The sequence below is a fragment of the Anomaloglossus baeobatrachus genome, chromosome 3 (assembly GCF_048569485.1).
Source record: "Anomaloglossus baeobatrachus isolate aAnoBae1 chromosome 3, aAnoBae1.hap1, whole genome shotgun sequence".
Taxonomy (NCBI): Eukaryota; Metazoa; Chordata; class Amphibia; order Anura; family Aromobatidae; genus Anomaloglossus; species Anomaloglossus baeobatrachus.
The window spans coordinates 308,387,907-308,404,998 of record NC_134355.1 but is presented as its reverse complement, the minus strand read 5'-3'; the positions used below and the strand labels follow the sequence as shown (position 1 = coordinate 308,404,998).

At 43.9% G+C, this 17,092-nt stretch overlaps 1 protein-coding gene across 1 annotated transcript in view; it reads right to left on the bottom strand.

Annotated features, from left to right (window-relative positions):
• MAN1A1 (mannosidase alpha class 1A member 1) overlaps positions 1-17,092 on the bottom strand; it is a 306,505-nt gene that overhangs the window by 217,558 nt on the left and 71,855 nt on the right. The window contains exon 2 of the mRNA XM_075340007.1: positions 12,230-12,326. Coding sequence (XP_075196122.1) covers positions 12,230-12,326 — 97 coding nt within the window. The remainder of the gene's footprint in view (positions 1-12,229; positions 12,327-17,092) is intronic.

Here is a 17,092-nt window from a genome sequence, read left to right as displayed (position 1 = left end):
AGAATGGAGCAGACCATTATTAGTAAGGGTCATTTGCTTGCTCAGCGCTGGATAGGCAAGTAACGAAGTTAAATGCAAGGTGTCGCGGTTTTTTATTTTTGTATTAAAAATAGTGATTATGAAAGAAAGTATTTTTTAATACAAAATGAACAAAAATCGCTGCTTATTTTTTATTTAATTCTAATTTTAATGGAGGCACTAGGCGCATGCTGGATTTGCTGTGTGTGTAACGACAGTTACTCACGCCTTTATGGCAGCCCCTGTGCATAGAGAACAGTGGTTGGGATCTGACCCCATCAGTAACGTTACACTAGGCGTCCGCTGTGACCTGGACGTGCCCCCTGGGCTGTCTAGATTACAACAGAGGGAGGAGATCGGCGCCATCATTGTAGAGCTCACAGCGTATGCTGTTTGCTCCACTGTACCAGTCAACCTCCGGGGTGTGTGAGTACAGGCTGCCTACCCTCCCCTCCCCCCTGCGTTACCGACTCCAATGACACCCCCGCCCTCCGCTCTACCCAACCCCCGCTACTGCTGCCGCCGCCGCCACTCCCCCCGCAGGTACCGTCTCCAATGACACTCCCTCCCTCCACTCTACCAAGCCCCCGCTCTGCCCGCTGCTGCTGTGTGTTTGTGTACCTCTGCATGTGAGTACTGGCGCCCCTCCCTCACCACTGCTACCATCTACAAAAACACCCCCCCTCTTTCTCCTGCCACCTGTCAGCCTGTGCGTGAACCGGTGATACTGTATGCAGGGCTGTGTATCTAATCCTATCCTGTGATACTGTCTGCTGAGCAGTGTATCTAATACTCTCCTGTGTGATACTGTTTGCTGAGCTGTGTATCTAATCCTGTCCTGTGTGATACTCCAGCTGTCCTTGGTGACACTTTAGACAATCCTGGTCAACAACAAAATGGCTCCGCACTGTGTCCCTACATTTCATTCTCTTATCTGTTGTAAACACTCAGGTTGGGAGGGGGAGGTGTGATATCACACACAGGAGAGCAGATTGTCCACTTTACTGCAGCTGTAATCCAGGCTATTTCTACAGTGGGATTTCTGTAGGATTTCAGCAGCTGCTCACCCTTGTTTAAAATTGGAAAATAAACTTTTAAAATTTTTTTTTTATATTTTGCTCAATTAAAAACAAATAAACAAAACATTAAAACATTAATACTTTACATTTTTTCAGTTATTGAAATTTTTTTTACGACACCTTCCCTTTCTTAAAATGGGCACTTAGGCTATGTGTGCACTGAGCGTTTTTCGCGGCATTTTTGGGCTCAAAACTGCATGACTTAGCTTCCCCAGCAAAATCTATGAGTTTTCATTTTTGCTGCCCGCACGTAACTTATTTTTTTTAAGCTGTGTTTTTGAGCTTTAAAAAAAAAAAAAAAAAAAAAAAAAAAAAAAAAAGAAATATGGGCATGTCAATTCTTTCCTTCGTTTTTCTGCGTTTTACCCCCATGCAATGCATTGGAAAAACGCAGAGATAAAAACGCAGCCAAAAACGCACCAAAATGCGGTAAAAACGCATGCGTTTACCGGTGCATTTTTTGCGCATTTTTGCCGAGGGTGCGTTTTTATGAGTTTGTGCGTTTAGTGTCCAAAAACGCAGCGTCAAAAAACGTAGCGTGCGCACATAGCCTTACACTGCATGATCATTGTAAATGAGCATTGTTTTAAGACGCGGTTCATGATTATCTCGACATGTACAGCTTGTTTAACAGTGTAAATTTGGTGAGTCCTCTATATAACTCAACCCACAGCCATTACATTTCTTAACCACTGGTAACAAAAGTGAGTACACCCATAAGTGAGAAATCCAAATTGGGCACAATTAGCCATTTTGCCTCCCCAGTGTCATGTGAGCTCACTAGCATTACAAGGTTTCAGGTAGGTGTGAATGGGGAGCAGTTGTGTTAAATTTGGTGTTGTCGCTCACTCACTCTCATACTGGTCACTGGAAGTTCAACATGGCACCTCATGGCAAAGAATTCTCAGAGGATCTGAAAAATAAAGAATTGTCGCTCTACATGAAGATGGCCTAGGCTATAAGAAGATTGCTAACATCCTGGAACTGAGCTGCAGCACGGTGGCCAAGACTATACAGTGGTTTAACAAGACAGGTTCAACTCCGAACAGGCTTCGCCATGGCAGACCAAAGAAGTTGAGTGCACGTGCTCAGTGTCATATCCAGAGGTTGTCTTTTCAAAATACACATACGAGTCCTGCTAGCATTGCTGCAGAGGTTAAAGGGTTAAAGGGGTGGGTGGTGGGAGGGGGGGTGTCAGCCTGTAAGTTCTCAAGCCACACACTGCATCAAATTGGTCTGCATGGCAGTTGTCCCAGAAAGAAGCTTCTTCTACAGATAATGCACAAGAATGCCCACAAACAGTTTGCTGAAGACCAGAAGACTAAAAGGACACGGATTACTGGAACCATGCCCTGTAGTCTGAGGATACCAAAATAAACTTATTTGATTCAGATGGTGTCAAGCGTGTGTAATGGCAAATCTGTGAAGCGTACAAAGACAAGTTGTGTTTTGCCTACAATCAAGCATGGTGGTGGGAATGGCATGGTTTGAGGATGCATGAGTACTGCCAGCTATGTGGAGCTACAGTTCATTAAGGGAACCATGAATGCCAACATGTACTGTGAGTAGAGCATGATCCCCTCCCTTCGGAATCTGGGCCGCAGGGCAGTATTCCAACATAACTTTTTTGTTGGTGATTAATTATATTTTTTTGTTTTCTGAACTGCCTCTCACAAGCCAATCTGCTCCCCATGAAGCGGTAAGTCAACTGCATCCAGTTTTCCTTCCTGCCATTAAGGCCTCTGCCACGCTCACGTGAAAATCACGCACGTGCCGAGAGACAAGTATTTCCCCTGCGTGTTGCGTGCAGGCAAGTACGTGTCTCTGGTACGTGCGGGCCACGTGTGTTCTACGTGTGCTATCCACGATAGCACACGTAGAACCGGTAATTTACATACTCACCTGGTCCTTCCTGCTGTCCGCGGTGCTGATCTTCGGCTCCAGCCCTCCCGTCTCCCCGCTGCTGCTGCTGCCAGGCAGTGAAGTGAATATTAAATGAGAATAATGAGCGGCGGTCGGCAGCAAGAGGCAGCAGCGGCAGAGACAGGAGGGATGGAGAAGGTGAGTTAATGTTTTGGGTTTTTTTCACTGACACGTGTGTTTTCTCCGGCGCGTGTCACACGGGACCGCATCCACACTACACCCGTGTGGTACGGGTGCGGGCCGTGTGACACCCGTGCTGCGGGAGAAAACACTGACATGTCAGCGCTTTGAAAAACGCACACACACGTACAAACGCACACGGACACACGTTCCGTGTGGTTTTAAGTGTGTGTGCCTGCTACAATAGGGTAGCATTGCTTAACGTGTCTCCGTGCCGCCGGTACGTGAAAAAAAATTACAAACATGTGCCGGCGGCACGGATGTGTGTCGCAGGTCTAACATGTAGACTTTGATAACACGCTGTATTAAGGCCCCTTTACACACTGCCACATCGCTAGTGATATCGCTGTAACGTCACCGGTTTTGTGACGTAATCGCTACCTCCCCAGCGACATTGTAGTGTGTGACACGCATCAGTGTCCTGGCCCCTGCTGTGAGGTCGCTGATCGCTACAAGTCATTAAGGACCATTCTTTGGTCCTTTTTTTCCTCGCTGCGCAGCATGTATGTGTGTTTGACACCGTTACAACAACATTGTTAGAGACCCAGCCCATAGGCGTGCTAGCGTTCCCTTTCCAGCGAGGTCGTTCTGCAGGTCCATATCGCTGCTGCGTCATTGGCCAGATCTACCTGTGACAGCTCACCAGCGACTGTCAGACTTTCCAGCGATCCCGGCCAGGTCGAGATCGCTGGTGGGATCGCTAGAAAGTCTCAGTGTGTAAAGGGGCCTTTAGAGAATTGTGTTGCATTGCTCCCATTACTTTAACGAGCATTTTAGCATATCCTTCATTGCTTAGTCTCACACAAAGAGCATGTGAAATTGTCATGATTGAAAAACAAACGTAATAAATTTAAGTGCTATATACTGGCTATTGTTTTAATCAGATAAGCCGGGTACCTGCAAATAGAAAACGTCAGGAGGTTTTTCTTGCAGATTTTATAAAGCTTTTGAATATGTCACACTGGTAAAGCCAAGATGTGCTCCTTCTTTAAGGAAAACAAGAAGTTGTGTTCCAAGTAAAGAACCTCAGGGCAAAGGAACAGTAAACATGAAGAGACATCTGCAAACAGTGATCACTTCCCGTTATGTCAATGAAATGTGCAATTCAGTGAGTGCTTAAGTAACATGACTTTCCCGAGCACTGACGGATGAAAGTTCTATATTGTATGAGGGGAAAAGGCTTCACAAATCTGCACAAACTCTAATGCAGAAGGTAATTACATATTTCACAGACTCCGAAAAGGTTACTGAAAACAAACTCAGCTTTTTTTATTTGCTTTCCTAGTATGAAAATAAAAACTTGTGGACATAATATTTCATTATGTGCTGATATTAAAGTATGAAAAATACCGTACTGTGCTGACTTTCAGATTCAAGCCTAATGTGTGTATGAAGTAGTAATCAGGGGGCAGGTTTTATTTCTTATTACCACAACCTGAACTTTAGGCACTCTGACAAAAATGACATTTAAACTGCAGTGTCTCATAATGGAAACCAACAATGGCAATAAGAGCAGAATATCTTATTAAATGTTAAACCACTCCAGTTTTCCCTTTAGGCCCTATGCGCACACTGCGGTTTTTTTCCCTTACAGGTTTTGCTGCATGTTTTCTGTAGCAAAAACAACGTGCATGTCACATTTTCCGCAGGTATCTACGGTTTTTGCAATAGATAATGGTAAAAAAAAAAAAAAAACCCACAGGGAACAACCTGCAAAAAATTTGCGGCAATACCACAGCAAAAATCGCGATAAAACCGCATGTGGTTTTCGGGTACGTTTTTTTTACCACAGGTGCGGTAATCTTTCAGAGGGTGCGGGATTTTCTCAAGAAAATTCCATTTTCCAGTGCGCACAGGGCCTTAAAACTGGCCTTAGAGGCAGGAGATTCTAGTTGGAGCACACTGACAATTTTGACAGTATCTGCAGATAACGGTGGATCTATAATGAACCCACCAGGTGACTTTGCTACAGTGTTTGTACAGTCTTGCCAGTGTTCAGCCACGTGCACACGCTGAGTATTGGGTTAGTTTCTATTACCTCAGTATTTGTAAGGCCTTGTGCACACGCTGAGTATTGGGTTAGTTTCTATTACCTCAGTATTTGTAAGGCCTTGTGCACACGCTGAGTATTGGGTGAGTTTCTATTACCTCAGTATTTGTAAGGCCTTGTGCACACGCTGAGTATTGGGTTAGTTTCTATTACCTCAGTATTTGTAAGGCCTTGTGCACACGCTGAGTATTGGGTGAGTTTCTATTACCTCAGTATTTGTAAGGCCTTGTGCACACGCTGAGTATTGGGTTAGTTTCTATTACCTCAGTATTTGTAAGGCCTTGTGCACACGCTGAGTATTGGGTGAGTTTCTATTACCTCAGTATTTGTAAGGCCTTGTGCACACGCTGAGTATTGGGTTAGTTTCTATTACCTCAGTATTTGTAAGGCCTTGTGCACACGCTGAGTATTGGGTTAGTTTCTATTACCTCAGTATTTGTAAGGCCTTGTGCACACGCTGAGTATTGGGTGAGTTTCTATTACCTCAGTATTTGTAAGGCCTTGTGCACACGCTGAGTATTGGGTTAGTTTCTATTACCTCAGTATTTGTAAGGCCTTGTGCACACGCTGAGTATTGGGTGAGTTTCTATTACCTCAGTATTTGTAAGGCCTTGTGCACACGCTGAGTATTGGGTGAGTTTCTATTACCTCAGTATTTGTAAGGCCTTGTGCACACGCTGAGTATTGGGAGAGTTTGTATTACCTCAGTATTAGTGTTGAACAAGTGTGCTTGTCACTACTCTGTACTCGCACGAGTATCACTGTACTCGGGCTACTCGGCAGGTACCGAGTAATCTCGAGATACTCGTGCTGTACTCGTGGTCTTCATCCCTGCATGTTGGCGCTCTTTTGAGAGCCAGCCCTCATGCAGGGATTGGCTGGCAGACCACTGCAATGCAACAGCCCTGTTAGTTGTGGAATTGCAGTGATTGGCCGGCCCGCACAGCGTGACCGAGCCTTTATACCGGCGGGCGCGCTGTGCTCTGCACACAGCCATCTCGTATTCCCTGCTTTCCCCGCCCAGAGGCACCTATGATTGGTTGCAGTGAGACACGCCCCCACGCTGAGTGACAGCTGTCTCACTGCACCCAATCACAGCAGCCGGTGGGCGTGTCTATACTGTGCAGTAAAATAAATAAATACATTTTAATAAACCGGCGTGCGGTCCCCCCAATTTTAATACCAGCCAGATAAAGCCATACAGCTGAAGGCTGGTATTCTCAGGATGGGGAGCCCCACGTTATGGGGAGCCCCCCAGCCTAACAATATCAGTCAGCAGCCGCCCAGAATTGCCGCATACATTATATGCGACAGTTCTGGGACTGTACCCGGCTCTTCCAGATTTACCCTAGTGCGTTGGCAAATCGGGGTAATAAGGAGTTAATGGCAGCCCATAGCTGCCAATAAGTCCTAGATTAATCATGTCAGGCGTCTCCCCGAGAAACCTTCCATGATTAATCTGTAAATTACAGTAAAACACACCCGAAAAATCCTTTATTAGAAATTAATAACAAAGTCCCTCATCACCAATTTATTAACCCCGACAAAGCCCTCCATGTCCGGCGTTATCCACGGACCGCCAGCGTCGCGTCCAGCTCTGCTGCATGCAGGTGACAGGAGCTGCAGAATACACCGCTGCTCCTGTCAGCTTCACACAGCAACTGAGGTGAGTAGCGCGATCAGCTGCTGTCAGTCAGGTAACTCACAGGCCACCGCTGGATCCAGCGGTGGCCGCGATTAACCTCAGTGACAGCTCAGCTGTACTCACCTCAGTTGCTGCGTGGAGCTGAATGGAGCGGCGGTGAGTAGAGCGATCAGCTGAGCTGTCACTGAGGTTACCCGCGGCCACCGCTGCATCCACCGCTGGATCCAGGTAACCTCAGTGACAGCTCAGCTGATCGCGCGGCTGTCTTCAGTTGCTGTGTGAAGCTGATAGGAGCGGCAGTGTATTCTGCAGCTCCTGTCACCTTCATGCAGCACAGCTGGATGCGACGCTGGACGACTGTGGATTACGCCGGACATTGAGGGTTTGTCGGTGTTAATAAATTGGTGATTAGGGACTTTGTTAGTGTTTTTTATTTCTAATAAAGGATTTTTTGGGTGTGTGTGTTTTTAACTGTAATTTACAGATTAATCATGGAAGGAATCTCGGGGAGACGCCTGACATGATTAATCTAGGACTTATTGGCAGCTATGGGTTGCCATTAACTCATTACCCCGATTTGCCAACGCACTAGGGTAAATCGGGGGAGAGCCAGGTACTGTCCCAGAACTGTCGCATATAATGTATGCGGCAATTCTGGGCGGCTGCTGACTGATATTGTTAGGCTGGGGGGCTCCCCATAACGTGGAGCTCCCCATCCTGAGAATACCAGCCTTCAGCCGTATGGCTTTATCTGGCTGGTATTAAAATTGGGGGGACCGCACGCCGTTTTTTTTAATTATTTCACTGCACAGTATAGACACGCCCACCAGCTGCTGTGATTGGGTGCAGTGAGACACCTGTCACTCAGCGTGGGGGCGTGTCTCACTGCAACCAATTATAGGTGCCGAAAAGCAGGAAAGCAGGGAATACGAGATTGTTTAATGAGCGGCCAGCTTTTTCAAAAGAGGAAAAGCCGCCGGAGTTTAGTGAACAGCTGTGCAGCGCCGCGGCAGTGATCGGGGAACGGTAAGTAAGAGAGAGGGGGAGCATGACCGACAGACAGAGGGGGACAGACAAGACAGAGAGAGACCGACCGACGGACTGAGGGAGATAGAATAAAAAAAAAAAAAAAAATGACAGACATCGCTAGTAAAAAGCACAAAACGTGCGTTTTGGACATCGGAGTGCCACACAATGTTTTTACGTAAAATCTTTCATGTAATAATCTCAAAAAGTAACATACACCAGCTCTATCTCACTATTGGGTATGTGCCATTAACATTTCCGCCATGAAAATTAATTTTGGTGTCATTTTGGAAGGTTTTCTGGTGAGTCCGTAAAAATGGCGTAAAACTCGGACAAAATTGTTCACAGCTGTGACGTGTGATAAATGCTTCAAGGGGTCTTCCCCATGCTGTTGCCATGTCATTTGAGCACTCTTCTGAGACTTTTGTGACATTTTTAGGGTTTCTAGATGCTGCCGGGGGTCATTTCAGAAAAATACTTTGGTCTCCCATAGGATAACATTGGGCTCGGTGCTCGGGCCGAGTACACGAGTATCTTGGGATGCTCAGCCCGAGCCTCGAGCACCCGAGCATTTTGGTACTCGCTCATCACTACTCAGTATTTGTAAGGCCTTGTGCACACGCTGAGTATTGGGTGAGTTTCTATTACCTCAGTATTTGTAAGGCCTTGTGCACACGCTGAGTATTGGGTGAGTTTCTATTACCTCAGTATTTGTAAGGCCTTGTGCACACGCTGAGTATTGGGTGAGTTTCTATTACCTCAGTATTTGTAAGGCCTTGTGCACACGCTGAGTATTGAGTGAGTTTCTATTACCTCAGTATTTGTAAGGCCTTGTGCACACGCTGAGTATTGGGTGAGTTTGTATTACCTCAGTATTTGTAAGGCCTTGTGCACACGCTGAGTATTGGGTGAGTTTCTATTACCTTTGTATTTGTAGCCAAAACCAAGCGCGGAACAATCAGGGGAAAAGTATAATAGAAACACGAGCACCACTTCTGTATTATTGACCCACTCCTGGTTTTGGATACACATACAGAGGTAAAAACTCACCAAATACTCAATGCATACACATGGCCTTACAAATACTAGAGGTAAAAAGTTCACCAAATACTTAATGTTCATGTGGCCTAATAGTGTCTGGTCTGCTAAATCCTTGCCTAAAATCCCACCAATTTCTATTGGGATCCTTAAGGATTTTGTCAGGAGTATTTTTGATAAAGTGCTAAAGACTATGCTGCTCTATCAAAACCACAGAGGGAAAGAAAAAGCTAACGGATATTTACAATTCAAAAAACTCTAGAACAAAATGATATATACAAGTGCATCTTAATAAATTAGAAAATCAAAAAGTTCAGTAATTCAATACAAAAAGTGAAACACATACTATATAGAGTCATTACATACAGAGTGATCTATTGCAAGTGTTTATTTCTGCCAATGTTGATGATTATGGCTTACAGCAAATGAAAACCCAAAAGTCATTATCTCAGAAAATTAGATTATATAAGACCAACTGAAAAACTGATTTTAAACGCAGAAATGGCGTACTGAGAAGTATGTACAGTAAATGCTCTCACTACTTGGTTGGGGATCATTTTTCATGAATTACTGCATTAATGCAGCATGGCATGGAAGCGATCAGCCTGTGGCACTGCTGAGGTGTTATGGAAGCCCAGGTTGCTTTGATGGCAGCCTTCAGCTCGTTTGCATTGTGGCTCTGGTGTCTCATCTTCCTCTTGACAATACTCGAAAGATTCTCTATGGGGTTTAGGTCAGGAGAGTTTGCTGGTCATTCAAGCACAATGATACTGTGCTTATTAAACCAGGTGTTGGTACTTTTGGCAGTGTGGACAGGTGCCAAGTCCTGATGGAAAATGAAATTTCCATCTTCAAAAACCTTATCGGTAGAGGGAAGCATGAAATGTTCTAAAATTTCCTGGTAGACTGCTGCACTGACTTTGGTCTTGATAAAACACAGTGGCCCTACACCAGCAGATGACATGGCTCCCTGTTACGATACAGGGACCGAGGAGGATCAAAAAATGCGGAAACCCAAAAAGCAACCACAGTGTCTGAAACCTTAACGGACTGCAGACCTAATCCTGACACAACTAGAAGTAGCCATGGAACGAACCTACAATGACCTAGTCGTCTCGACACAGCCGGAGAACTAAATATTCTTACAGCTAATCTGCCTCGAAGCAAGTCCCAAAGATATAGATAGTCCCCCACATGTAAAGACTATGGTGATATAGGAAAACACAATACAAAGCTAGAAAACAGATTCAGCAAAGATTAGGCCCAAACTATCTTTATAGGAAAGGATAGGAAGGAGCATTGTCTGCAGCCGTAAAAACCCTAAAAAAATCTCAGCACGCCTGATATGGAAGCCCACACAGACTCTCCCCCACTATATCAGTACTCTGATGTTACTGGGATCCAAAAACAATATAGATGAGGGACTGAATTTAATACCAAGCATGACAAAACAATACATAGCAGAATCATGGAGCTAAGTATGCTGACACTCCCAGCAGGGAATGATCCAATTCCACCAGGAATTCCACACAGGCAAAATAGGAATCAAGCATTAGTATCAAAACAGAAGAAACAAGAAAGTGGAAACAATAAGCAGAGATACAAAGACCAACTTATCTGAGAGGAGTTCTGGTAGAGAGCAGGGCTGGTTTCAGAATGTCCTTAACACACAGGATATCCATTGAGCATCATCAAGTAACAGGAGAAAACTACTCAGTTATATAGTCCCAATCTGAAAGGCCTGATTGCCAGTCCTTTACAGGTGTGCGGCTCTCATTCCACAAATCAACTGCACCGCCAGCACTGACCACAAGAGGGAGCCCCAAACTGGAAAATGTATTCACAACAGCTCCCCAAACCATAACTGATTGTGGAAACGTCACACTAGACCTCAAGCAGCTTGGATTATGGCTTCTCCACTCTTCCTCAAGACTCTGGGACCTTTATTTCCAAATGAAATGCAACATTTAAATTTCATCTGAAAAAAAACACCTTGAACCACTGAGCAACAGTGAAGTTCTTTTTCTCCTTGGCCCAGGTTAGATGCTTCTGGCATTGTCTATTGGTCATGAGTGGCTTGACACAAGGAATGCGACAGTTGTAGCCCACGTCCAGGATGTGTCTGTGTGTGGTGGCTCTTGAAGCACCGACTCGAGCAGCAGTCCACTCCTTGTGAATGTCCCCCAAATATCTGAATGGCCCTTTAGCAATTCTATCAAGGCTGCGATTATCCCAGTTGCTTGTGCACCTTTTTCTATCACACTTTACTTCCACTCAACTTTCCATTCATATACTTGGGATACAGCACTTGGAGCAGCCAGCTTCTTTAGCAATAACCTTTTGTGGCTTAGGCTACTTTCACACATCCGGTTTTTGCTCTGCGGCACAATACGGCGCTCTGCAGAAAAACCGCAACCGTTTTTTTTGCATAGACTTACATTAGTGCCGTATTGTGCCGCATGGGCTTGCGTTTGGTCCGGTTTTTGCCGCATGCGGCAGATTTAGCCGATGCCGCGGCCGGATGGAACATTGCCTGCAACGTTTTTTGCTCCAGCAAAAAAAACCGCATCACGCCGCATCCTTCAATGCATGCCTATGGACGCCGGATGCGGCGCTATGCGCAAGAAAACGCATCCGGCCGCCTCATGCGGTTTCTTCCACTGCGCATGCTCAGTAGCGTGCCGCAACCGGAAAAAAACGGACGGGCCGCATGTAAAAACTTATGCAAAGAATGCGGTGTTTTCGCCGCATCCGTTGCATAGGTTTCACAGCCGGATTGAGCCGCAGTGCTCAAACCAGATGTGTGAAAGTAGCCTAACCCTCCTTGTGGAGTGTGTCAATGACTGCCTTCTGGAGATCTGTCAAGTCAGCAGTCTTCCCCATGATTGTGTAGCCTACTGAACCAGACTAAGGGACCATTTTAATTGCTAAGGAAGCCTTTGCAGGTGTTTTGTGGTAATTTTAATTTTCTGAGAACAACTTTTGGGTTTTCATTGGCTGTAAGTCATAATAAACATCAACAGAAAAACACTTGAAATAGATCACTGTTATAACTCTATACAAGTTTCCCTTTTTGTATTGAATTACTGAAATAAAACTTTTTGATATTCTAATGTATTGAGAGCCACCTGTATTATATATCTAAGCCCTGTAAACAAGTTTGTAATGGGGCTCAGGTTTATGGGCATCTTTACCTATAAACTTAATATGTGTCACCGCTCCTCCGGTTATATTTTTGCTGCATAGTCTTCATAAGTGGAATTTACTTACCAAATAAATTACTTGAATGCCCTTGTTTCTGAATAGGTTTCAGTTCATTTAATCCCCATGCATTTTGCTTATAATTATCCCAGGCAAATTTCATCATCTGTATAGGGAAAAAAGGAAATTAGTGTTAAAAAACATCAAAAGGCACTTATTTTAACATTGTCAGTCAATAATCATATATAGATGCACTACTTTCACAATCTGTATCTTCCATGATAAATAATGACTACAAGTGTTACTGATTATAAGCAATGCAAAAAGGCCACGACGAGCCATGGAAACAACCTTATTAGAGTCCCCTGCGGCTTTGTGTAGTGCTATATGGTGTCCACTTGGGCACTATGTCAGCAATGCTCCTAGGGATTGCTACTTCTGAAAAAAAAAAAAACCCCAAAAAACCCTCCAATTTTGTCATTGATGTTGCAGATTCAAAAACGGACTGCCAGAAAATAAAGCCTCTGAAGTTAGAGGCATACAGTTAGGTCCAGAAATATTTGGACAGTGACAAGTTTTGTTATTTTAGCTGTTTACAAAAACATGTTCAGAAATACAAATTTATATTATATATATATATATATATATATATATATATATATATATATATATATATATATATATATATATATATATATATATATATATATATATATATATATATATATATATATATATATATATATATATATATATATATATATATATATATATATATATATATATATATATATATATATATATATATATATATATATATTATGGGCTGAAAGTGCACACTCCCAGCTGCAATATGAGCGTTTTCACATCCAAACCGGAGAAAGGGTTTAGGAATCATAGCTCTGTAATGCATAGCCTCCTCTTTTTCAAGGGACCAAAAGTAATTGGACAAGGGACTCCAAGGGCTGCAATTAACTCTGAAGGCGTCTCCCTCGTTAACCTGTAATCAATGAAGTAGTTAAAAGGTCTGGGGTTGATTACAGGTGTGTGGTTTTGCATTTGGAAGCTGTTGCTGTGACCAGACAACATGCGGTCTAAGGAACTCTCAATTGAGGTGAAGCAGAACATCCTGAGGCTGAAAAAAAAGAAAAAATCCATCAGAGAGATAGACATGCTTGGAGTAGCAAAATCAACAGTCGGGTACATTCTGAGAAAAAAGGAATTGACTGGTGAGCTTGGGAACTCAAAAAGGCCTGGGCGTCCACGGATGACAACAGTGGTGGATGATCGCCGCATACTTTCTTTGGTGAAGAAGAACCTGTTCACAACATCAACTGAAGTCCAGAACACTCTCAGTGAAGTAGGTGTATCTGTCTCTAAGTCAACAGTAAAGAGAAGACTCCATGAAAGTAAATACAAAGGGTTCACATCTAGATGCAAACCATTCATCAATTACAAAAATAGACAGGCCAGAGTTAAATTTGCTGAAAAACACCTCATGAAGCCAGCTCAGTTCTGGAAAAGTATTCTATGGACAGATGAGGCAAAGATCAACCTGTAGCAGAATGATGGGAAGAAAAAAGTTTGGAGAAGAAAGGGAACGGCACATGATCCAAGGCACACCACATCCTCTGTAAAACATGGTGGAGGCAACGTGATGGCATGGGCATGCATGGCTTTCAATGGCACTGGGTCACTTGTGTTTATTGATGACATAACAGCAGACAAGAGTAGCCGGATGAATTCTGAAGTGTACTGGGATATACTTTCAGCCCAGATTCAGCCAAATGCCGCAAAGTTGATCGGACGGCGCTTCATAGTACAGATGGACAATGACCCCAAGCATACAGCCAAAGCTACCCAGGAGTTCATGAGTGCAAAAAAGTGCAACATTCTGCAATGGCCAAGTCAATCACCAGATCTTAACCCAATTGAGCATGTATTTCACTTGCCCAAATCCAGACTTAAGACGGAAAGACCCACAAACAAGCAAGACCTGAAGGTTGCGGCTGTAAAGGCCTGGCAAAGCATTAAGAAGGAGGAAACCCAGCGTTTGGTGATGTCCATGGGTTCCAGACTTAAGGCAGTGATTACCTCCAAAGGATTCGCAACAAAATATTGAAAATAAAAATATTTTGTTTGGGTTTGGTTTATTTGTCAAATTACTTTTGACCTCCTAAAATGGAGTGTTTGTAAAGAAATGTGTACAATTCCTACAATTTCTATCAGATATTTTTGTTCAAACCTTCAAATTAAACGTTACAATCTGCACTTGAATTCTGTTGTAGAGGTTTCATTTCAAATCCAATGTGGTGGCATGCAGAGCCCAACTCGCGAAAATTGTGTCACTGTCCAAATATTTCTGGACCTAACTGTATAAATCGTGAATAAAGCCTGACTAACCTAGGAGTTTCCCATTCCCAGCCCCATACAATTCCAGGGTTAAGGGTACATTGATACATCCACGTGCGGTCCTTTATTTCCACGGACAGCACACTGACCCAGTTTCAAAAATCCATACAGTCATCAGTATTAAAAACTGATCCAACATGTCTCTGGTCCACGAGACCCTGAGCACGTCCTGTTCTCATTCATTTTGTGGATCAGACTCAATTCTATGGGGACCCATATAAAACGGATGAAACTAGCGAGACATCTGATATTCAGAATTTCATCCATTTTTCACTGATACATTGCTAGGAGATAACGGATATATAAAAATTGTGACAGTCTACTTGGTTCAAGAAGGGATGAGAAAAAAAAAAAATATTGATGCATTACAGAAGCATTGTGGATAACACGAGAACAAAAATATCCCTTTTGTACGGATGTAAAATAGTAGTGGATGTGTGATTTTGTGCATAAAGCCTTAAAGAGGTGTTTCACCCCTTTTCATTACTAGCCACATCGATATGTCGAGAAACAAAGCTTCTATCAAATACCTTGTGTTGCGCTATTGTGGTCCACTCACTTCCTTCGCGTGACCCCCGGGCTCAATTACCTCGGATGTCACGTCAACTTCCTGTTGACATGACACCACCACAGCTGACCCCAGTCTCTGTGAGTCACTGGGCAGCGTTTCACCGCTCATCACAGCCCAGCGTCGCTCCTGCAGTGGAGAGAGCGCACAAGATGCTGGGCTGACTAGCAATGAAAACGCCGCCCACAGCCCAGATACTCAGGAAGACTTCACCGGACATCAGAGGTCACGGAACCTGAGGGTCACATGAAGGGGGTGAGTGGACCACAATAGCGCAGCTCACAGGCACTATTGGCAACACAAGGTATTTGACAGAAACCTTGTTTCTCAACATATCGATGTGGCAAGTAATGAAAAGGGGTGAACCACCCCTTTTGATCCACATTAGAACAACTTTATGAAGCGTATAATAAAAATAGCTAAATTGTAAAATGGTAAAAGCAGGTGTACACACGGCAGAGAATTTTGATGTTATACGTGGATTTATATGTTATGTCACCCTTCAGACAAACCATGCCCTTTTGGCAAGGGTATACCCTCTTGTCAGGCAAGGTGCTACAAGTGGCTAAGGCATGTGATGGTGCAAGTTATGAAAGACAGGATTTGGGGGCAAATTCCACAAGAATTCTAGTGCATTCAGGGTGATAAATATGGCCAATATTAATTCTGAACCCAAACAATCACATTGACCCCTTTAGGTAGTGTCTAAACTGGTTTATCTTTTATAAAGGATTTGATATGCTAATCAACAGCAAAACAAGACTTGTGATGGCTGTAAATTACTTATCGACCATAACGCCTGATAACTTGTGCTTTGAACTTAAAACAGGTTTGTGACTGCAAACCCTAAAAGGTCAGAAGATAAAGAACATCTGTCCCAAATGACGTCTGTCCAATTGATTTTATAATATATGGTATGATTATGGTTGGCCCTCCTCCAATCTTATTCCATTCGCAGCTCTGTATTCAGGGATAACATATTAGATAACCCTAAACTAGTCGTAAAATTTCCATTTGCAAAAGAACCAAAATTATTTCATGGGACTGGAGTAGGGCAGGCAATTCACTTTCAATACTGGAGCAGTTTCCTGACAATTCTTCCTAATAAAAGCCCCATACAGGAGAACATGCAATTTGCCACAGATGCACATGTGCGTCACAGGGAGAATAAGAGCAGGTTTACACAGCATAATAAAAGCAGAATATACAAGGAAATCCAGAGCACATAGTATATGGTCTGTGTCAGCAGTGCACTGTATGTTTACACAGGGTGATGTGCTGCCATATGAAATAATTAAGTCTGCTTAGAGGGAATCTGTCAGTAGGATGAACCATCCTAAAACGTTTATATTAGCATGTAGTCATAAGAGATTAAGTGAAACCTTGACATCTGTGACCCAATGTCTTAGGCTGGGTTCACACATAGCGACAGCGACAACGACGTCGCTGTTACGTCACCATTTTCTGTGACGTAGCAGCGACCTTGTAAGTCGCTGTTATGATCGCTGCTTAGCTGTCAAACACAGCGACGCAGCAGCGATCATAACGTCGCTACATGTGCAGAGAGCAGGGAGCCGCGCACACTGCTTAGCGGTGGCTTCCTGCTCTCCTAGCTACAGTACACATCGGGTTAATTAACCCGATGTTTACTGCAGCTACATGTGCAGAGAGCAGTGCACACTGCTTAGCGCTGGCTCCCTGCACTCCTAGATACAGTACACATCGGGTTAATTACCTGATGTGTACTGCAGCTACATGTGCAGGCAACAGGAAGCCGCGCACACTTAGCGCTGGCTCCCTGCTCTCCTAGCTACAGTACACATCGGGTTAATTAACCCGATGTGTACTGCAGCTACATGTGCAGAGAGCAGGAGCCGGCAGCACTGGCAGCGTGAGAGCGGCGGAGGCTGGTAACGAAAGTAAATATCGGGTAACCACCTTGGTTACCCGAT